Here is a 24852-nt window from a genome sequence, read left to right as displayed (position 1 = left end):
CATGCCAAGGGACACACATAAGCTTTGGTCAGTACTGCGGTATAAAACACGAAGCACAAAATTAGCACAGATAATCACTGGCACTGAGATCAAGGTGACTGCAGGGCTCTTAACCTCTTGAGAGTTATTCCTTAGCAACCCAACAACCTGTGTTACGGAGGCTGCAGGAATCACTCGCACAGTGTTGAATACCAAATACTCAGCAAGTTGGAAGCAGAGAAGGGTTTAAATGAGCCTGTGAACTGGTGGAGTCAGCGGTTTCCTAATGGCACTGTAAACAGGCAGATTACTTACCCACAAACATATGCCATCTCTGCAATATTAACAACAGAACTGTGTGCATGATGCTGCTATTAAAACAGAAGACAGTAAAAGACACTGCAGTGCTCACACTGAGGCAAAGAAAACTCATCAGTAAAGCGTGTTTCTGTTAAGCAAAAGTCATGGTTCCTTTTTCTGACCTGGTATCATCAAGGCAATCTTGTATGAGCTGTCTCTTTTAGCTTCACTTCATCTAACACTATGCCTGCTTTAAATTGTGTATGCCTGAAGAATAAAGGATTCCCCAAAGACCATATTTTCAGAGTTATGATGCTGTACATATTCAAATTTCCTATGCAAATCGGCAGCAGCATGTGTGTCAATCAGGCAAATGCAAAGTTATACTTCTGCATCTTTGAAATAGACTTATGGATGTTATGTCTTTATCTGATGATATTGTATATTGAAAATTTATTATTACAGTGTAATCTTTCTTGTGTTCTGTCTTCTATGCCCACAAAAGATTTTTATAAACTAATGATCACATTCTGTTTTAATTTACTTAGCTCCAAACACTAGTGAGTGTAACTGACTTCAGTGGAGTTATTCTGACTTTAGAATAGTTAATGCAGAACAGAGCAGAAAAAGCTTTTGTTATTTTCATGGCAACAAGAATTTCTGTCTTGCATGTGAGTCACCCTTAGCTAATATCTCTTTTTCCTTCCACAGGTGCAAAGATGTATTTGTAAATCATAAATGTTGACAAACCAGGCATAATGTATCTTAATTCGATTGACAGTGCTATCACCATTTATACTGTCAATTGCTTCTCTGTTGTCAGGGCTGGATAAAAATATTAAATACAGAAGCAATATTCCTTCAATCAACCTCTTTTTAGGAGGCACATATCATCCTAATGGTTGAAACTAGTATTCCAGTCACTTGTAAAATCATTTCTCTTGTCATGTAAAAAGAGTGCTAGAAATTGTTCCTGTTGAGTACAAAAGAGAATCAGTCTAAACAGACGTGATGTTAAAAAAAGAGTGTGGGTGAGGGTAACTAGATGATTTAGAGATGGAAACATTCCCTGCTAGAAAATCAATCGGATAGCAATGACTTTCATGAGCTATTGAAAAAAATGTTGGAGATTTCAGGCCACTTTTCAGAGGATGGTTACCTACATTCCCCAAAGACATGAATTACATTGGTGGGCTGTATCCTACCTTTACTTTAGAGATGATTTGGTTTTAGTTAAGGCTGAGAATGCTGGTAGAAGTGGAAGGACACTTCTGTTTTGCAGTTCAGGCTGTATATTCTGCAGAGAAAGAGAATATTCTCCAGAGCCTGCTTTTTGCTGACATACTTACTGTCAAAAGACAAATTTTGTCAGTGATTCCTTCAACTAATATAATCTTGGAGGTTTACAGCAAAAAAGAGGGATCTGGGAGAGGAAAAATAATTGCAGAAAGGTATTTTACATTCATTTCCATAGTGCAGTTATGAGGGCAAATAGGTATAATTAAAACCAAAAAATAACCACCAAAATCCCCAGCCACTTGTCCAAAAATGCCAAATGATTGAACATAACCTATTATTTGTATATTTCAATTACAGATAAATTTTCATAGTAATTTTGTAACCATAAGTTAATAAAAGTTTTATTCTAATTCTACATGTTCATTCAATTAATAAGTGCAAGACAGATTTTTTTTTTTTTTTTTGAGGTAGTGGAGAAGTATGGAGTCAAGTTTTAAAAAGTACAGCAAGGAATGTAGTACTGCTCAAGGAGAAATTTCTTCTGCAAAAGTGAAAAATTTTTTGCAAATCTAATCTGAAGAGGTACATTTTGCCCAAGCAAGACATGTATACATAAAATAGCTGACATACAGTACTCCATTTTCCATTAAAGTATCTTTCTGCAGGCACTAGGCAGAATTTATTTGCAGTATGATTAGGCTGTATTTTTTTTCTGTCTTCAGATACATCCCTTCTTTACCTTCATCCTCTCTCCTGAGAACTATTTTCCCAATGAAATGTATTTTGGGAAAACTGTTGAACTTACTCTCCAACCTGAATTTTAGGCAAAACTTGGGCAAATATTGAAAGTTGCATATAAACTATCAGGTAATTAAGTCACTTAGACACTTTCCTGTAGAGGATTAGGCAAAGCTGGTGAAGCAGAGGGTAGCAAAGACGTCAGAATCAATATTCAGACTCTGGGGATCAGCTGGTCTGGGAGTTGTTTATGGCAGCCACACAGGCACAAATGATGCAGGGATTTCAAGGCAAAATTTAGCCCCAACAATTTTCTGTACAGCTAAGTGCTAAGTGTTAGAATTACTCGTAGTAAAAACTACTTACTGTGGCTGCAGGGACAGTCTATGCTTCACACTGTTAGCCTGATGCTTTTTAGAAACATAATAGTAGCATTTGTATGTAAAGAAACCTGAGTAAGTCTACTTAATGTCTCCCTGACCTTTCTCCTTCTGCTCTTAAACTATTTTTCTGTCATCGAAAGTAATCTCCAATTACTTATGTTTCCCATGAGAACATTTTATAGTAAGGTAATGAAAAAGTTTTCCAGTGGCCTAACCATTTCCCAAGGTATCCCTTAATTGTATAGAGTGCCTGGTAAATTCCTGTTGTCCATATGGTATTTTTTTTTTTCTTAGTACAAGAGTAATGAGTCCTGCCTCTTAAAAATGTGTTTTAAATTCAGTATATTCAAGGTACTACTGTCAAACCATACACATGTGATTGATTATCCAATTTATTAGTAATATTGTATACATTGCAGGACTGTCATTTAACTTGGTTTGACAAGTACAGAAGACTGTCATTGACAGGTGGAAGAATAAGTGATGGGTTTAGGCTTTAAAGTGTTTCTACAGCATTTCACTGAACAGCAGATTGATAAATTTAAATCGCAGTGGTAGCACTGGAGCTGAAAGACTAACCACTTAAGATTACAAAAACAGAACTCTGAAAACTTTGTGTACTTGTCAGAGAAGCAGTCTTAGAACCAATGAATAAAACAGAAAAGCACAGTCCACAAAAGGTTAATCAATTACAATGTGACAATGTCAGAATTTATGTAAAGAAAAAAAAATTCTAGAAAATTGCGACACATGCTTTCCTCTCCCCTTTTCAAACTGTCAGAAGGCTTAAATTAAATTTAATTCTGTTCTTATTTACACTAAGTTTAATGATGTAATTTAATTATTTTGGATTGAGCAACTCAAGGTTTAAACTAGCAAAATGGAGACATGAAAGAGACCATAACTGTCAGTGTCCTGAGTACAGCTTGTGAAGACAAGACATACTGCTTGTTTTTCCAAGAGCGCGCTTTGCAAGTGAAGTTACAATATAAATGGAAATACCAGATACTGTGAATCTAAGAAAGCGTTCTTGTACTCCTAACCCATTGTGCAATAATTTCCATGGTAAATGGATATGGGAAGTGCACCTGATACAAAGGAGATTCTTCTATAACTGAGCACAGGATTAGACTCAATTCCAGTCTGGTCAGAGATGAGTGGAAAGGGCAGTTGTGCATCACATGACCAGTTGTGTACCCTCTAGACCAGCGCTAACTATGCTGACTACCCTTCCCTTGGTTTCTGACAAATCTGTGCCTCCTAATACTTCAGCACTCTGAAAGGGCCTGTGTCCATTCACTTTCTACATATACAGTGAAGGAAAGATTTCTTTTCTGTAAGGGAATAAAAGGTCACAAAACAAAGGAATTCCTAAAGTATCAGTGGAAAGACCTTTTGATTTACAGAAAGGTAGTAAAATTTCAGCACTCTGAACTACCTCACTGTAAATCCAGAATAAAGCTTGTTGAAATCAAGGGATCAGACATATTATTTATCTTAGATGTATATCTGTTTTTTTCCAATATATTCATTCTCATAAGAGAAAGGATTTTTGTCCCAGATGACTCACCTGAGTGTAGTATGTAGCAAAACAACCTGGTGGCTTGTCAGGATATTGGTATTGTGGTTTCCTTATACAATTTTAGATGATATGGTATAGCTAGTGATTCCTTGTCACACAGATATGATGTGAGTATGAATCATCTAGCTGAAAATTTTCTACATATCTTTTCTAATTTGCAAAGAAGTACTGTTTGACACTTACCAAAAGACTTCTTCCCATTAGGAAACGCCCATATGGGTTTCTTTTGCCTGCTCTAGTGGCTCAGCCGACTTGCAAGGCTGGCCCCTTGTCCTCTGCAACTTAACTTAGGCATGGCATGCCTTGGAGGGAGCTTAGAAACATTTCCCTATCTGCAATGGGCAAGAACTGAGGTTCTGTGCCTGTCTTTTTTGAGGAATGTCTTTTTTGCTTAGGGAGGGATCTTTCTCAAGTTTCCTCATATGGTTGTGCTCCTGCCTTACTGGGCATGCAGGGAAGACAGTGCAGTCTAGGTACTCTCCTGCTTTACTCTGCCTGGTCCATTTCTTTATGGTTACCTTCTTGCTCTGAGGGCTTACTCCACTCCCTGGTTCACTGTCAGGGCACCCATCAATATGGAGTATTAACCATTTCCTCTCTTCCTCATTCAAGATTTTTTGTGGAGCATATCCAATGTAGAGTTTGATCAGGTTACATTTTTGGCTTCAGGTTTAACCTGTTTTTCCCAACCCTAAGCTCCTTAAAATACAGTAGTCATATTTGTAAATCACATGTTGTAACCTCTGTCAAACATTTTGGTAGCATAACAAATGTTAATCATCCACAGTCTCACTATTATATTTAGCCACCCCCCCCCCCCCGATTTGGGGAGTTCAGTATGTGTTTTATGTGATCTTCTCTTCACCTCCTCCCTTGCACTCCCTGGATGTTACAGGACCTCTTCTGGAGACTCCTTCATATCACCGTATTAAGCTCCAAGGAAATGGTTGCATAGATTCACGTTTTGACAGCTTGCTTGCAGCAGGTGGGCAAATTTCATTAGCTTATTGTTATTGTCTGTTAAGAACATAATACTAATATTTGTGCATAAGACACCACATTCAATGGCTACAACACTAGAATTGAGAATAGTTTTTTATCCTGCTTGGGGAGAACATTTACAAATGTTTCTTTAGTCTTATCAACCCTAGTAAAAATGATTCTGTGTATATTAAAAAGAAAATATTAATGCATTCAGACTCTTACTTAGAAAGACATTCATCACTCCTAAATAAAATATAGTAACCATCATGGTTTTTAGATAATGATCTGTATTTCCATCTTTTCTCTTTCATACAGATTAATTTCATAATATTTTAGATATTAAGAAAATGACGGCACAAAAGAGGGCTCAGGGAGCTTTATGCTTCCGTTATTGCCATTGCCATTTTCTATAACATGTGTCCCTAGATCATGTGGTCACATTCCCTGTCAGATTAGGGCTTTGCTTGCACTGGTATGCATCAGGGCTAGTAAACATTTGTAGAAAGTTTCATTTCAAGTGTTTTATCACCACAGGAAATGCACATTAGGAGTTAACAATACAGACACATCTTAGACTAAATTTGGTTTTATATAGTCTATTGAATTAAGCTACCATAACAATTTAGTGCTGAGAATTGCCTCCAGCATCTCTTCCCAAACCACAAGACTCTGTGAAGGAATTAAAACTGTTAAGGTCTCTCTCTCTCTCCCCCCGCTCCTTCTCCCTCCCTTACCTTCTTGCTCATCTTCCCTCACACGATTTTTGCCTTCTCCCAGCAAAACTGCATTACCATTACTCACCCTTATACAACTTACATGACTGGAATGTTATTTTTCTGTGGATGCTCTACACAGCAAGACAGTTTTATAGCCTATAAAGTATCAGCCAGAACATGAAATACACCTAACTACTGACACCTAGACAAGGTCTGCTCAAAACCAAATCATATTTGATTCCAGATTTAAAGTGTAATCATGATTAATATGCATGTGTGTGTGTGTGTGTGTATGCGAATAAAAAGATTAGTTTTGTGAGGATACGAGGCCTTATTCAATACCTCTCAGGTTCCTCCATCTCTTCTAAAGAAATGCGAACACTTTGGCATAATACTGCTATATAAGCCACACTAACGACCTCCAGTTTTGCTTCACTAGCTTCACTGTCTCAGAAGATGCAGCTTCCATTTCCATCCCCTATCCTCTTGTACACCAAAAAAGGATAGATCTGCAGGATGAATTACATTACTTGAGAAATGCTTCAGTTTTCTTCTTTTGTGTATTGATCCTAACTTCTGTGAAGGTGTTCGCTATTTTCAGGTAGTCAACAAATAGTTCATAGGAAAAATGCAGTCTGAAATTTGGTAATTTTTCATTTTGACTATTTGTTGTTCATAGGGTGCCTGGAAAGCTACCTGCAGTTTCTGTCCCTTGATTTAGATGGCAAGAGAATAAACAAGGCCATACCTAGCAGGTACTTTTTGGCAAATAATTGCTTCTGATAAAATTCCTAATTTGCCGGGACTTACAAGTACTTTGGTGGCTATCTGGGTGGTTATGAAAATGTTTGACAAAAGTAGCTAGCTACAGGATGATAGCTGATTCAGCCTCCCATTCTTTCCCCTGAGAGTAAGGGCTACAGGACCCACGCATGAGAGAGTTCAGAAAGGTTGTTTTTGTATAAAGCATTAGAAGCAACTGAAAAGAAAAAAAAATAAAAATCAGTAACTGTATTTATTGGAAATTGATTTATGCTTTTAAAATTAAACAAATGCTTTAGCATTAGCTACAGACTCACTACCATAGCAATATAAACTGTCAGTTGCTGGTCATGCATGACAGATCCACTCTGATATTTCTACTTCACATTTAAGGCACATCCTCCAACTTTTAATTCAACTCTAATATGTGGTTGTGAAGGAATTCTTTTTATTGAACAAAACTGATCCTAACATGAATTCAGAACCAAAGCTGAAGACTTTACAAATAAAAGTAATTAGAGCACAGTAATTAAACTGTTAGCAATAAAACTCTTAGCATACTATTGGCAAGACAGAATGTGACCTAATTACTATTTATTTTTGTGTACATCATCAGCAAAATTGTTACAACCTGCTACGTGTTACAACCTGTGTGTACACTCCCATGGGAGCGTGTATGGCTGATGTTGACAAAGCTGCACTTTGCCTTGCAGAATGATAAGAATTGTAAGAACCCAGCCTGAACCTGAGATGAAAAAATCCCCTAACTCAATGGATAACCACAGATTGCTTGTGAACTGCAGTTCATAATTAGAACTAAGGCAAAAAAACCCCAACAAACCCAAACCAAGCCAAAACAAAAACGGTCAAAATCAAGACCCTTCTTCTTGAAATCAACATCAGTGTGGGCCAAACAGAAGCTGTTGAATATGACCCTAAATACCCTCAACTCAGTCCTGCTTCTTTTCACATTAAGGTATGTAAAGGCATTATACCAATGTAGTTGAAAAGTGGTTCTTAAATGAGGTCAGATCTCAGATTAAGCTAAATTTGTGGAAAACAACCTATGATCTGATTAATTTTACTAGTTGAAAACTTGCCTCCTATCAGGACACATCCTGATTTTGTTTTATTTTGGATGAGGGGTATACTAGAGCATGGAATGATCCAATAAGGCAAGATGTAAGTTGTTGTTCCCTAGTATCATGCACAAGGCTATCAACAGGTAACACTTAAGACAATGTATCCTAGCCTGAAGTTTAATATCCTTTAAAAAAACCTTTAACAAATGTGAGAGACAAGTAGGACCTCCAATTCGCTCTGTGTCAGCAACGCTTCTCTCTGATGTGCCTCTTTTTGCATTGCCTCCTCTTTTAACAAACTTCCCACCCTGGGACAGGCCATTCTCCTGATTTCAGAGAGGGGAGTCAGAGTCTGGAAGTATCACTGTACACGCTCCATGTCCAACAGCTAATGTGGCTTCCCTGCCTATTCATAGAGCTGGAAGGCACTTCTAGAAGGTATCTGGTTCAGCCTCCTACCCAACGGGCTAGACCCAGGGCTAGATCAGGTCAGCCATGGCTTTACCTAGCTGAGACTTGGAAAAATCAGCAAATGGAGACTCTACAATCTCTCTGGAGGACATCTTCCATTTCTTCCATGATCTCAACTCTGGTGGTGCGGCTCTCTGTGGGACACAACACTTTACTGAAATTATCAAAGTTTAAAATGATATAGAATCAAGAAAAAAATCCTTCTCTCTTCCCATCACTATTCACAGTAGTAAGCTTCATCGTTAGGGTTGTAAATTACCCCTCAACATGAAACCTAGGACAGGGAAGAGAAATGATGGCCCCATTTAAACTCAGAAAGGGTACTTATGCTCTATGGTAAGAACACAAGAATAGAAGGGAAAATATGTCCCTTTTTATCATTTCATAATTTTGCATTGCAAAGAAAAAATATGTATTAAAAAAAATTATAGGTGATACTATCTTCTTTCTTCTGCCTCCCTAATTTGCTTCATCCTTACTCAGCCTAGCCAATTGGCCAGCATGTTTAGCATTGTTTTACATGTGCCTTGTTCTTTGATATGTTCCCTTTGCTTTAAAAAAAGAAAGATAAGAAAAGAAAAAACTTAAACTAGGATCTGTGGCAGTGCTCTTGATAGGGCTTTTTATGAGAATGTCAAAGTTTAAAGCACCCAGCCATTTTTGAAAGCCAGTGTATATAGAGACTGGTGTGGAGCAATAACTTTTGAAGCAAGACCAGCTGCTGATTGCTATTGTGATCATGGGTGGTCAAACTCCAAAGAAGAAATCTCTTTATCAAGAAGCTGCAAATTATATTACTGCAGAAGGATTTGAAGCGGTTTTTCAAGTACAAGCTAGCATAGCGGTACTGGTTGTCTTTCTGTGGTTTGGTCTTTTAAGCATACATTTGTCTTTTCTGTCCCATCTTTCTCTTTTAGCACAAGTGCAAGTAACATTTTTGGTATATGGACCAATCTCAGGTTTCACTTGCTAGTGAAAATGATTAAGCTGATTTCGAAGGTGGATTTGGAGGGATCAGCCATCAGATCCTCTCCAAATATTTGTATAAGCCCTAACAAGCTAAGAACTTAATATTAAGGAAAGTTTCAATTGTTACTATCATACAAAAGTAGTAAGAGCAACACAGAAGAGCAAGGGCCAAATACAGATTGACTGATTTGAACAGCAGTATAGGGAATTTGAAATTCAATATATAAAACTTCAAAATTATTATATCTTTCAATATATTTATCAAGGGGAAGATATTGAATTAAAACTTCTTTGTAATAATCTGGAAACCTGTGAAAATAAATAAATAAAGTCTTTCAGATGGCACCAGCCACATGAAAGATGAAAACCTGTCTCGGTTTTCAGATGTGTTGTGAGTAGGGAGTTAGATCTCATTTGTGAAATTGTTTCACGTGCCTGTTACCCTGCCACAGGAAGGTGTGCATATTCACAGAAGCCCATAGAGACTGATGGGCCAAGATGCTATGTTAATACCTCAGAAGTAGGAAATAGGAACACTGTGCTAACACAGAGCTCTCCAAAGACTTTCTATAACTCGTGGATCAGTGACCACTGTTTGGACAAAACCCAGTAAGTTTGAAGTAGTGTTGTTCCACGGTGAGGTTACATACCCAGCAAATATTATCCTTCCTTCCTCCCTCCAGTTTTCATTGTAAGAAAACACTGCCCTTTTTGCCCTTTTTGCTTCTTTGTGTAGTCTTTTTCCCTGGACTTTCCTTTCTGTTCTTATGTTCCTGCATCCCTGTTTATTTCCTTCCACTCCCTGCACCACCCCCCGCTCCCCCCCCCCGCAATGTTTCAGCCTCCTGACTTTCCTTCAGAAACATTCTCTTGCACATCATTTTTCCTCCTCTAGAGAACATCCTGTCTCGTACACAGGTGAGACTACAGATATTCAGTACTGAGGAATTGTTCATCATTAACCCAGAACATAAATGACTTGTATATGTATTGTTTTCCTAGAATTACTTATTAAAAGGTAGTCTTGGATGACAGAAAAAACAGAGAGTAAATAAAGGGAAAGGCAAATATAATAACCAGAAGAGAAGAAAAGTGATCTCATGCTCTGGTGCCTTTCTCAATTATGAAGTACATTGTTACTGATGTCATTAAGGTCAGAGAGGGGAAAAAGAATGTATTAAGGTGCATATTTGTTGCTAATAAAAGTTAACAGAATTATGAAAATACTTTTCTTTTTTGGCCAAATGTATTAGTCTGTTTTCTATGCAATATATATTTTTCTTTGTGTGTGGAAGTAGAAGTGGTGTAGAATGAAAAAGATCAGTGTCCTGGTTTCAGCTGGGATAGAGTTAACTGTCTTCCTAGTAGCTGGTGCAGTGCTATGTATTGAGTTCAGTATGTGAAGAATGTTGATAACACTGATGTTTTCAGTTGTTGCTCAGTAGTGTTTAGACTATAGTCAAGGATTTTTCAGCTTCTCATGCCCAGCCAGGGCACCTGACCCAAACTGGCCAATGGGGTATTCCATACCATGTGATGTCCCATCTAGTTTAGGAACTGGGAAGTGGGGGCGGGGAATCGCCACTGGGGGACTGGCGGGGTGTCGGTCGGTGGGTGGTGAGCAATTGTCCTGCGCATCATTTGTACATTTCAATCCTTTTATTACTACTGTTGTCATTTTATTAGTGTTATCATTATCATTATTAGTTTCTTCTTTTCTGTTCTATTAAACCGTTCTTATCTCAACCCAGGAGTTTTACTTCTTTTCCCGATTTCCTCCCCCATCCCACTGGATGGGGGGGAGTGAGTGAGAGGCTGCGTGGTGCTTAGTTGCTGGCTGGGGTTAAACCACGACAATCAGGAAAACAAAGGAACCATAAAATGATTATTTAGATTGCAGATGAGTAGAAAAATACATAATCTGGGATCTTTAAACACTGAGTAACAACACAAAACCACTGACAAATGCAGTAACAGCAAGGCAACACCTTTATTATTACTGTGGCATTGTAATCTCTTCTTCAGAGATATCTTCAAGCAAAAAAACTTTTTATAAATTTATAAAACAGTGATATTCATCTACTGTTTCAACGTCTTTTAATAATGGAAAGAAGGCAATTATAGAAAAGCTTAATCCTTGTGGGTTTTGGTAAATTGTTGGAAGAGAGGTATATTAGTAATACTGCTTGAAATTAAACCATATAGATTCTCAGCATCTTCCACATGAAGATTCCCAGCTTTCCATATGTGTTATCATCCCCCAAATCCCTCCTGTCTTTCTGGGGACTACACTGGCAGCCTCACCCTCACCATCCGCAGAGCCCTGGCAGTCCCCTGACTTCTGCTTCTGGCCTCCAGGCTAAACCTCACACATAATTAAAGAATTGGTTGGTTTAGTGGGTATTCTCTGCAACTGCAGAAGACCTGCTGCTGCCTATCTATCTAAGTCACAGAGCCCGAGTGGTTTTAAGCACAAGGAATTACTGCCTGTCTCTAGACAATGAGTTTAAATAATTGGCCACTGTGTTCAGTCCTCCCATGCTTTTCATGAAAACACAGATCCTGAATACCTGGCCTGAATGTGAATGAGAATTACAAGTCTATGTTCACATTGGTAGTTTTACTGGTTTCATATTAACAGTACAAAATGCATCCAGTACCTCCTCTTCTTTTTATATTTTTCCTCTACTGAAGGAAAATAATTTTCTTAGTTATCTCTCTTCAAAAGCTGGATGGGAACAGTAGGAATAGTGTCTGCTTCTTCCACTGGTGCTATCTGATAATCAGGATGGGGGACAATTGTTGTGGTATTTGTTGTACTGAAGATGACATGTGGCTACATTCTGTTTTGTGCCTTATAACCTATTGTCTGCAACCCGCCCCCCCCCCCGAAAAAAAACAACCAACAAACAAACCAAACCCTGACTGTGAATTGAAGGAACCTGCATATTTTGGAAGTGGACTGAATATTATCCTAACAGAGCCTTCAAGGACTAGGCTTTTTTTTTAACTATCTCACTTCTTCAGAATGGGATCCCTCAAACTGGTGTTTGAGTGCGGGATTTCCTATGGATCTCTGCAAAATGGCCATATGGGAAAGAAAATATTACTGAGCAAGAAGAAGAAATGTGGGTGACAAATTCCAGTTGTTAGTTGTTTCTCAGAACAATTCTGCCAGAAGAAAATGAAGGAATTTTACTTTTTGTATTTTGGAAGCACTTCCTAAAGCTGAGCCAACCAAAATTCCTCCATCTCTTCTAGAAGTAAGTAACCGTGATTCGAAAGGTACTGTGATTAAGCTGTGATTTGGAAAAACATGGCTCTTCAGTATTTTCTATTCTCATATACTTTCTAGAAACAGGACCTCGGTGAGGAAAGTAGTAGTTCATACAGATCTCCAGTTTTTTACTGAGAATGTAAAAAAAAATGCAGCAATTAGTGCCAATTTTACTTGTATCTGTCTGCTTTCTCCCACAACAGACAACAGCTCATCATGTAATAAATGCATACAATGTGTTCATTTCACTTATGTCTCTCTCTGGGCTTTCCACCTAAATTTATACTGTTTATAGCAAACAACCAATCTTGAAAAAAAGATAAGAATGAAAAAGTCAGCAGTTTGTATTGTATTTGTTTTTAACATCTACACAAAAGAAAGAGAAATAGATTGAATCTCAGTTGACAACCAGATGTATAAAACACATGCATTTTCCAAGACCATCTGACTGAAGAGCTATTGCCTGCTTATCCAGAAGTAATGCCATTCTTTTCAGCTGGCAGCATATGAATCTAACTTCTCACTAGCATCAGAAAAAATCAGCACTGTTTCTTACTCTCTCTCCCTGTCTCTTCTGTATTCAACAATATGGGATATATTATTAAATGACATCTAAAGAAGATAGATATTTTTAAAAGTTTGACAAAGTTATTAGTTGCTCTGATGGATTTTCTACCACTGCATGTGTTAAAGTAAAGACCGGATATTATTATGAAAGTTACATACAATTACAGTTAGATACAAACAAGAACTAATTCAAAGAATTTTTACTGTGCGAGACAGTTACAAAATAATTATGGTCTCTCTTGGCTATATAATACTATTACAGGTCTTAAAAGATGCTGCAATAGCTGCGTCTTACAAAATTAAGTTTTGAATTTTAGGGGTCAGTCTGATGACCAATTACAAATCTGCATGCAGTATTTTCTGGAATTTATCAAGGGCTAAACTTTACATACAGATAGTTACCATGAATCAGCTGCCATGAAATAGCTGGGTGAATAGTTAGTAACTGCATTATCAATTTAATCATCTAGAGAGAATGATAACAGTTTTGTTGAAGGGATAATTGTGCGTCATTATTAAGAACAAAATGCCAAATATGGAGAGCAAATGTGGATAGTTAAAAGTTGTTGACATTTTAAATATTTTTTTTTAGATATTATACATGTTTTGCCACAAAGTGGGATGAACTTAATATGAGCTGGCTGTTAAGTTGTCCTTTTTGCAGTACCCAGTTTCTTGTACCTCTTGACCTACCTGGTCTTTCTAGGTCTGAATGTTTCAAAGGCTTCTGCATCAAGTTAATTTGATGCATTGTCAGTAGTCTTCACTTTGGTGGAATTTTACCAGAACTGTTGCCTCTGATGGTAAAGTCTTCCAGGCATTCTGGCTACTTGCAAAACTTCTTTTTTATACTAACCCTACATGAACATGAATGCTACATAACTTGAAGAGGAAAGAAAATCCAGACAACTGTCTGTCTTGCTCAGGTTGAATATGGACACAAACCCCCAGAAGTGTGGAAATAACATCTGTGGGGAGAAGCATCCTGTGCCCCTACAGGCTAACACTCAGCGTTCAGCACTTTCAAGAGAAGTTTCAGCTTTCCCTATGGATTTTATTTTCGCCTCTAAGAGACAAAGGAGGACAACGTGCATCTCAAATTCAACTTTGTATTCTAGCTCAAAATCATAGCATTGAATTCAGATACTCTTACCTGAATAGATCACATACTCGATGAATTTTTGCTCCTGATTGCTACCATTAGAGAATTGCATTAAAGAGCTTACCGTTACTTCAGGGCCAAATTATGCCCCTGTCTTGCACAGGGAGTTAAGGAGCATGGATTTTTCTTCTTTGCTATGCACTTTGCATAGAAAGAAGGATAAATGGAGTTTCCTTTACCAAGGGAGTACAGGAGTTGTTCTCTCCCTGCATTTGAGATACAAACTACAGCAGCAAGAGGTGGGGTATGCTTCTTTCTGTAGCTAGCTGCTTTCTGAGAGAGGGGAAACAATGCACCATTTTAAGAACCCTTTTCCTTTGTGGGATCTCTCACGGGAAGGCTGCAGCCCTGCACATACATGCAAAGCTCAACAAACTGTGGCAGTCTTGGGCTCTTAGTCTGCCACACTTCACGTTCCCTTACGCCATCAAAAGAATTAACAATCGAAAAGCACCAAGAAGTTGTTAGCTAAGGCATAGCAAAATGAAAAAGCATAATTAGCCCATACAGGCAGTATAATGAAAATGTGGGAACAAATCTCTGTCGCAGAAGGTAGATGAATGAAAGGCTGGTGTGCAGGACCAAGTCATCTGTAGGCAACTTAAAGTAATTTAGATTGGTGTTTTGACCAACTCTGGCTGCAAGAGGCATTAGGGGCACCTATGTGTTAGTCTAATTGAGGTTGATTCAGCATTTCTTCTGCAAACATTTGCTGTATTTTAAAAGCCTGGTGGTTGCAGCCGCCAGTCTGGATTAAAACCTTAGATGCAAGTATTGGCACAAGAGCTCATCCTCTGAACAAATGAGCCTCCCAATTACTGTGGGACTAGGAGGAGCATCTCTCTGACTTAACACCAAGGAGGTGGATGATGGCTAGGACCCCTCCTCAGAGCACAGCGCTCTAACCTCTGTCTGAATCCCTCCTTTAGGGTGGAGGAAATACAGCAGTAAAAGGCAAAAGTAGCACAGAGGCAGGGACTAATTTTTAAATTTTCTACCCTTATCATTACGAACTCGCAAAAAATAATTCAAGTACATTACAGTCAAACTTCTGGGAAGTCCTGGGAAGAGGCTAAGTCTATTTGCTCAGATTAGACTTCCCAAGAGGAATCCAGTTTAGTAACAGTCACATACAATGGCTACGTGGAGGTAATGTGGATTTACACAGTGGCCACCAATCTGCTCATCTGGAAACAAACCCAACCCCAAAACATACACATAATGCTTCCTCCTAGGTAGACATCCACAAATAACCTAAAATTGCCAGCAAAGTTCTTAAGATCATGACAAGAACTACAAAAGTAGGATTTATTATTCGTGGCAATTACTATTAATATAATTGCTACCATTGTCTTTTATTTGCTTCCTGGATTTTTATACTTTCAAGTTTGCTCCTCAGCCACAACAGCATGCAACTTCTTTTTTAATCTTAAAGTGGAGATTTTCAGGTCATCACTTCATTACAAGAGTGGAGGCCTCAAAAAACCAACTCAATAGGACAAGTTACAAAGTGGAGTAATGAAGGGTAATAACAGAAGTGACTGAATTTGATAATGAATTTGGACATTTCAAAGCATGCAGACCAAGAGCAACCCCCCCCCCCCTCCATTTTGACCAGCATTGAACTTATTTTTCAATAATTTTGAGTTGGTAGAAAATAGAAATGGAAAGCAATTAATTAAAAATATACTCAAACAAACCAAAGTTACTTTATGCTATAGCGACTCAGACATATCTCAATCCTGCTTATGGTGATTTGTTGTTTCTTTGTTCCTAAATGACGCACTTCCTTTGTTTGCTAACTGTAATTCGCACTTCAGAACTTGAAGTAGTTTTTTGATCTGCAGTTAATACAACAATTTGGAAGCTACTGATAATTACATGGTAGAATTAACTGTTAAACAGCTATTTTGCATGGGATGTTTTGTCTGCAGTTTATGTTTTTGGTAGCATGAAGCATGGTGGTGTGAACAAAGAAAAATGAGAATGAAGAGACAAAGAATATACAGTTCTTAAGGAAAACAGGCAGTGAGAATGTTAGGAAACTTAGGAAGGTTTTAAAGAAAGAAGCTAAAAGGAAAACAGTACATGAAAAGTGAAATTCAGACTCTGAAGTAAAATACAGATACTTACCTTTAATATATATAATGGTCTACATTTCATAAAAGAATGGTAGGGTTTTTTTCAGAATATGTTGCATTTAAAAATAAGTTTTTAGAAAGGTGAGTTAATCATTTCAATATATAATAACTTTAAGCAGCTATGAGACTATGAAGACAATAGCTGTAATGTGCAAATCAGTGTACTGATCTATAATTAGGTTAAACGTGATATTTTTCTATTTTGTAAATTAGCTTTTGTTTCTGTTATTGAAGTATCAAAAAATTTTTATTTTAAAAGAAACTATCAATTATTTGTTCAGGGGCTTAGACAGGTGGTATAGACAGTATTTGAAATGGTTTCTGACTGAAGATCAGTGAAAACAAAATCATAAACCAGCTACCTTTCAATGCAACATTTAACTCCTATATGTCTTTTAGTATAAATTTTGGTTAGTCAATAGAGGCAAAACATACTTCTTAGTATTTTTTAAGGGAGATATCCACAACGGCTGACTTTATTGGCTAATAACTACTTTTTCTAAGCTTAGGTACAGTAAATAACCATAAAGTTGAAACAGGATGTTTATACTCAACATAATCTCGTGCACATATATTGTATGGTAGTTGAATATATAAGTATTTATGGAAATATACATATTCCTACTTACCCAACGGACAGGAAAGGCTCCTTTGATTCAAGTCTGTCAAGTGAATAACAGAAGTTTTAAATATATATATATTTTATTTCAAAACTTTTATGTGATGAATTTACAACAGCTTCTCTCAGTGTCAAATTTACTTGGTGACCAATATACAATTTAACATCAATAGAAGGGCCTGATCTATTATGCTAGGAGCTTAACATGGAAAAAATCCCATTTACCTAACTGAACTTTGGTTCAGAAATCAAATATTTACAAAGCAGCACAGGTAGGCCCTTTAGATTTCACAGATTCAGGTGACTTGTGCAGGTATTTACATGGAAAGTCTAGAGTGAAAAAGTAATATTTTGTCCTTTTTTTTTCATTTTTCATGTAAAAATTTTTTTTATTTATGGCCATGATTTAGGGAAGATAGTGATTTTTTTTTTTTTTTTACATTAAACATAAAATTTAATATGGGTGTAAGAACTTTCCTGATTTGAGGGCTTCCACATCCATTTTGTTTGCTTTCCAACATCCTCTGTTCACATGACATGGTCACTTCTTCATCGTGAGAACTTCTGGCACATCTGCCACAATCAGCCTTGCGCTGGAGCTGGGTGTCACTGGTTTGGTAGACCCAGAACCATGCCCAGTTCTAAACCCAAGTGCTATTAAAAGTGCTGTTCTCCAAATCCCTGCTGTTGCTGCTGTCTCTGTGAGGAGCTGCACCACTTGCACACTGGCAGGAGTCACTTCTACTGGTAGTTTTCACCCAAGGAGGATAGATTTAAAAATCTTTGTCTATGTTAATACTGTATTTCTGCTCAAGTTCCTGGAACTAGCTGCCTTTAATTTTGTAGTGTGTCCTGGCTGCAGTGCGTTTACTAATATCAGCCACTTGTTAGGACTATTAGCATGTGACTTTAGGGTCCTTTATAAATGTATTTAAAGCAAATTTACAACTCAATTGTTTTGAGAAGTTACACAACGTGCAAATGATGCAAAAGTTCTCTGTTGTGCTAATTTTCACTGAGAGTACCCTGTTAGGAAGAACAGCAAATAAAACCCCCAGGTACTTAATGTCTCTTTGTAGTCTTTAAGAAAAGTGTTTCTAACAAAGTGAAGTCTCTCATATCTAGAACTGAACATTTCATTTGTGATGACCCCCCTCAATCTGAAACCCACAACAGAATACCTGAAATGGAACTGTAAACAGGACTAATTGCAAATAAAAGTTCTGTAAATAATTTGTCAATATTTTAAAAATGAACCTTTCCTGCAAGTCTTCTTTGTAGAAAAAACAAGTACATTTGTAGTTACTATTGATTTAGCAAAAGTTTTGGCCAAAAAACTCACAAACCAATAGAACAGTTTAGTTATTGCCATCTATCCAGAAGGGTATTTACAAAAGGTGAACTTGTTACTGTGCTTTTGAAAGGATTATATGATTTTGTCTTTAATTGAAAAATATGCATATCACCTTTTTGCAAAACATTTACTACTTCTTTTCCACTAGTGGAAATAACCTAGGAGCCTGCCTTCATTGACAATGTCTTCTTCCAATGTACTTTAAACCTAATTTCCTGGGGTTTGATTTCCGGCAGTGGTAAGGACAACTTGTATAAGGCTTGAGGAAAGACCAAAATGTATCTGAAACATAATAACTTTTCTGTTGTCCTCATGGCAATACCTCACCTTTCTATTTCTTTCTGGGGTTGTGATCCACATGGAAGTAAAAAATAAAGAGGGGATCACTGATAGACTTGCATATACCTGGAAGCACAGTGAAAGCCCACAGCTGGGTGTCCCTGTGCTCTGGGGGATGCTTCTCCAGTGCCAGTGCTGCCACGAATACTTTCCTTTGCAGACTGCCATGCTTCACACCAAAACTCTCACAGCACCAAGAAAATCCTTAGCTTGGCATCCTCTGCGCGTAGGCAGTACAACCAGAGAGCAATGAAGTGATGGGGCCCTTCATGCATGGGGTTGCATCCTTCTCCTGCAGGCTCTGGGTAGCCACCCTGCCAGCTTCACGGACCAGCTTTTCCTGCTGTGGATCACACCATTACAGGAAAACATCTGCACCTTCTTTGTAGTTTGTCTCTGGTGTATGAGGAAAAGCCCAACTAGTGTTATGGGTTTGTTTCCTGTTTTTCTGCTTAACAAAATGAACCAGACCTGGGAAGTACCCAGTGTTTGGCTTGAGAGATTAACTATAAGCAAAATGAGCAAAGAATGAAAGCCTCAGAACATATTTACCCACTTCATAATACAGAAATTTTGTAATGATAAGAGACCTGGCACTATACTGATGAAGGACACTGGTAGATTTTTACTTGCAAATGAAAAGTGTGTGATAGAATGCCCTGTGGACAAAATACTGCAATTAAAAATCTATTTGAAATCCATTCTCAAGATAGAATTCAATTTGATTTAAATAGTGCTGCCCTAGGTTTGACCCCTCTCTAGTATGTTTGACTAAATGGTTTTAGATAATTTGCTGCATTACTTTAAATTAGTTCAAGTGTTCCTCATAGTAAAGGAATACAATTATCTGTTGGCCTTTTATTTAAATTGGTAATTTACTATATGGCAAATTAATATAAAGGTTTTAAAACTGCAACACCATATGAAATAGCATCCTATATCATCCTTACTGGTGACATTTATCAATATATGTTATAGATTTTTTGCCTTTCTTTTCTAGCCTGCAGTACACAAAATTCTCTGGAGTTTTCAGGAAGTCTTGCATAATTAAATATGATATCTCAAAAAGAGTGATCCTGATAAACTGTGAGAAGGGCTGTCATAAACCTTCAGGAAAAATGTTAAAACAGAAATTTTCTTTCTTGTAAAAACATGTTAAGCATGCAAGAAATACTAGGTTGGACAGTAAACAAAGGGAATAATGTTTTAATTATGTAGGAATGGTAATGAAGCTCGAGTGATCAGGATTTTTCTTTCTTTCCTGCAAAGGTTTTCCCATCAGAAAACTTCAGTTTGTCAAAATGACAAGGCAATACATCACTTGAATAGGAGGGACACAGGCTAATCGGTAGCATGACTGGGACATGGCAAGCTGAGTTTGTGTTTCCCTTTGATTCTGAGCTAAGATTTTCTGAAAGGTCTGACTTTCTTATCTACATATACTGGATAATCTTTTGCAGGAGGAAAAAGGATTTTTACACTATATAAATTGCTCAATTAATATCAGTCACTGTAAACCAAACAGGCACAGGCAATCAATTTATACCCATTATACCCCAATATATACCCATATACATTACAGTACTGTCACACTCTGTGTTTAAAACAAGGAACCTAGAAATTTCCCATTTAGTATTTCACCCCTTGCAACCTGTCTTGGAGAGACATTTACAAGATCTGATTAACATAATTGTGTATTTCATGATTTTCTTTGCTGCTAAGTTTGCTTATATTAATGCCAGTTATTTAAATCCCATCTTTGACATGGACTGAACATGTAGATGGACAAATTTTTCAAGGTTTGAAGACAAACATACAAGGAAATGTGACTAGACTAAGGGCATGTGAATTCCTCTTTGACTTGCAATCAAATCATTTAAGGACAGGAAGATCCCAAACTCCACTTTCCTTGCATAATTCTCCTAGTAAGATTACAGGCAAGATGTTTTTTTGTATCTGACGCCTGACCCAAGATACATAAATCAATATCATTTCTTGTTAAGGAATCCTTACCTCTCCTTCCCAAAACCTATTTACAGGACAAAGTGGATAACATTTCTAAAAATCAGTGCTGTACACAAGCAAATTAATTTTAGCCAAGCATTCTCCAAGGCAACTCATTATGAATCAATATATTCTTCCTCATGGTGATCATATAATTTAATCTCTAAGGAGTTAGTAAGAAAAACATATGGAATTTAAAGCATTTGTTAAGATTCTTATACTGACTTCTTAATATAACAAAACTGTCTAGCCTGATACAAGGAAAATGATGGTCAGGAACCAAAATTTTTTAGATGAGTCACTATTTTGGGGTACAATCTTCAAATCAGAATTCCCAAGGAGGATAACCAGAGTGTGTTATTGACATCACACATTTTCTGTTTGCCTGTAAAATGCAAGAATAGTGACTGCAGTTTTCAGGGGGACTGGAAGAGTTAATACCTCTAACAGAAATTCAGAGGATTCAAGCTTTTCATTCAAGCCATGTTGGAAAGTCAGGCCAACTAAAAAAGCATTTTGGACTTCAGTCGCTTGATGAATTGGCTGTATAGCGTTAATGTATATTTTGTATGATTGATGTGGCTGACATTTACCTGTCAAGCATGTCTATCTCTTTGCACTGTAGAGCATTAGGAACCACAGATTTAGCAAAAATATGTGAAGTCAAAGAATACTCAGATTTATAGCTTGCCCTGTTTGCCAATGAATTTAATTTTTAAAATTATAACCAAGGACAACTCAAGGGATCTTTCAAAAGAAACTGAGGTATTTTGCCATTCACAGTAATCAACCAGGGTTGCATTTTTCTCTGCATGTTGACTTCATGGTTTGAAGTCAACAGTCATTATTGATCAGAAGACATCTTCCTTCAGAAATTTTTAAGCAGCATGGCTCACATTTTGTCCTCTAATTCCTGTCCTTTTTAAAGCATGCGCATTATTACTTTTGGTAACTCCCAATATTTGTATGCAATGCAAGCAGGACTAATAAAAGAATAAAAGGGAAGAAGCTCATTCTGTCTTCTGAAACTTCCATAAATATAATTATAAACATTGGGAAGTTTTATTAAGAAGCATTGTCATATCCTGGAATAGATAAATGTTAGATCAACTGTATAGAAAATCTAATCTCTCAGTAGTGTTTCAGAAGCAGAGGGTATGGAGGAATAATTTACAGCTTCATGTCAACTTTTACACTTGTTCTTAATAAATTTAATAAGTTCAACTTCCAACTGATGGTTGACATTGCAATTGATGACTCTGGTTAGAAAAACAACATAAACTGCATTCATTTCACAACTATTGTGTAATATCAAATACTGTATTAATATGAAAATATGAATGCCCTGGGAAGTTCTATTCCACAGAGCTAAATGCTTCTGTTATTTATTGAAACATAAAAATTCTAGTACAAAATGAAATGCATCCCTCAAAGCATGGATAGAAACTAAAGTACTGCAAACTCAAAATGTCATTTCTTAGTGCAAACTTACTCCTTTGACATGATAACTGACTTATTGGATAGAAGAAGAAACAGATAATAGGTAAGACTTAGCCTGATTTTTAAAGCTTTTGATAGTGCCTTATGTAAAGTCTCATATTCAATCTGGGAACATATGATCTAATTACCTTAAGGTAAATACACATTAAGCCAAAAAAACCGCAACATGCACATACACAAATAATTATGCCAGTGGGAAAGAGGCCACATTAAATACTCGGAACACTCAGTGCTATGTTTTGTTCAGTTTTGGTTTGCATAAATGATTTGAACAACAAAATAGAAACTATGCGTCTAAAATAGATGACAAAAAGCTGGTTTTTAAACAATCCAGTGAACAGAGTTTGATAAATTGGAGAAATAGTCTGAAATCAGTGTAATGAAACTTAAAAAAGAAAAAGTAAGTCCAGTGAGAATTTGAGAATAAGAACTACTTTATATGTATATGGAGTGGAGGATAACTGGCTAGGTGTTGCAAAAAAACAAATTTCAAGAGAGCAGGAACTGAGTAGCAGGATACTGTTTAGTGTGGGAATATGCTAAAACATCTTTCCTCAGAGCTGATGAATCCCTCAGCTGCTGTACTGTGCCAGCTTTGGGCACAGCATTTTATAACAGGGTGGACTTAGAAGGAGAGAATCGAAGGAGAGCAATTAAGAGTTTAAAAGACGAGAAGGAGCTTTAGAGTGATGGAAATGCCATATCAGGCAGAGGTTATTAGGTCCTCCAAGTATCCTCTGTGAAATAGGTGCTTCTACCTTGAAAATATCAGCTGGAGCTGATGCTTTCAACTCTGGGTCTTCCTGCTAGTGATCTAGGAGTTCTGTCATTTAGATCCTTTCTGCTCCACAACAAGAAGCCTAAAGTTTCTGCACATACAGACCTTAGAGACTATCTGCCTGCAACAGCTCACTAGAGTCACAGAACATGAAAGTCTGGGGCAATCACTAGATGACAGCGGAGGAACCAAGTAAAAAGGCTACCAGTCTAAATAAGCATGCTTGTAAGCTATTGATGCTTCACTCCTGAGAAATAATTTTTACCATGTCATCCCTTGCTGGTTCCATCTAATTCCCATTTTGAAAGAAGTCTTTAGCATTCAGGACCTGCCAAGCAGGTCCTAAATCACACAGGTGCTTTGCAATATCTGCTCCAGGGATGTTTCAGGTTAACTTCCATTTCAGCCTATTTTAAATACTGACGTGTCCCAACATCTCACTTGAGGTACAGCTATCATGTGAGGAACACAACTTGATGCTATAACACAAGTATGTTGTATGTTACAGTAAAAACTGATGTTGCAACTCACACAGAAATACTTAGGTTCTCCTTTGTTCTGCATTTTTGTTCTTTATCTCCTCTGAATCATTGCAGTGGCAATGAGCAATGTTCTTCAATCAGCACATGCTTCATCTCTTCTACTCTCAGATCATAGTTAATTCGAATTTCATTAAAGTTCATAACTAGAATATTTAAGTCTACTAAAACTAAATTTTACTAATTACTGAAGAATTTATTCAATAATTAAGCTACTACACTAGTAAGCCCTCTAGGGATAAACAGAGGTTTACTTAAATAAGGTTATCCCTTTGGCTACCAGAGTGTCTATATGCAGATCTATATATAATCCTTAATATATATCTAGCCACTTAAAGAGTACTGCAAGAGTATGCATTCTGACTGACAAAAAGTATACAATTTTTCTAAAATCTTATGATTTCTGACAATTTTAATTATTTAACATTGAAAATAACTTAGATAACTTCTTGAAACATCAGGTTTTCCCCAGCCCCATGAGGAAAACATTGCACCCTAAAGAAGTTAACTTTCCAATATATCTGTAGGTGATGTGGATCTTATACAACCTAATTTCTGGTGATACAGAAAACTGAAAATATGGTTGGTCCCAGTGAGAGAGCATGGTTAGAGCGTTTTCTGTCTCTGAGTGCTCGCGCTTCCCCTAGATTTGGTTTGCACTAATGCAGTTACTCTGCATTTAATATGCTGCAAGATGGAGCTGTTTTAGCCAGAGTTTTGAAGTGAAAGGAATGGAATATTTGGCTTAGCACATATATCATATGATTTTTAAGCATTTTATATGTCCAGACACCAAAAAGGTATATGCAAAAATATCAAGGTTTTTTTTTTTTTTTTAATTTAAAAAAAAACCTGCAAAAATCACTGACTATTGATGTAGTACATTTCGTTTAGCCAGTTCTACTTAGCACCTAAGCCCCTGATAGGATCGTGCCAGAGCACTCTGTGCAGGAAAAGGTTTTCAGGGAACACTTAGCATAGGATACTGTCTGCAGTACCTGATGTCAAGCTGTCTAACCTAGCATGCTGGCATTGTGCGCTGAAAACCAGATGCAATCTCATGGGGGTTTTCAAAGTCAGCCCAAGATAAAGCAAGGTTTGTCCCTTTTAATTTCTTCTGCCTTACTCTATAATAGTTTTGTTACAGATGTACATAGCATATGACCACATTTAGCTAGTTTCCTAGCAAAATCTGAATCCTGTTACCTAATTTGTAAACATCAAATTCTTGACATAAGTACAAGTTTCAGAGGCTCCTAGGATTTATTTCCACATGAATTAATAGGACAGATAATCTTTAGCCATCAGTTAGCAGAGTATGACTGAATAGTCCGTCTGGAATTATCTCTAAAATTTGACAGTTGAAA

The 24852-nt window shown here is 37.1% G+C and overlaps 1 protein-coding gene across 1 annotated transcript in view; it reads right to left on the bottom strand.

Moving 5' to 3' along the window:
* Nucleotides 1-24852, bottom strand: part of RALYL (RALY RNA binding protein like) — a 398734-nt gene that overhangs the window by 40521 nt on the left and 333361 nt on the right. The window contains exon 4 of the mRNA XM_075023507.1: nucleotides 16982-17014. Coding sequence (XP_074879608.1) covers nucleotides 16982-17014 — 33 coding nt within the window. The remainder of the gene's footprint in view (nucleotides 1-16981; nucleotides 17015-24852) is intronic.

Source organism: Buteo buteo, chromosome 3, assembly GCF_964188355.1.
Source record: "Buteo buteo chromosome 3, bButBut1.hap1.1, whole genome shotgun sequence".
Taxonomy (NCBI): domain Eukaryota; kingdom Metazoa; phylum Chordata; class Aves; order Accipitriformes; family Accipitridae; genus Buteo; species Buteo buteo.
The sequence above is the reverse complement of the archived record's forward strand: the minus strand, read 5'-3'. Positions and strand labels throughout refer to the sequence as shown.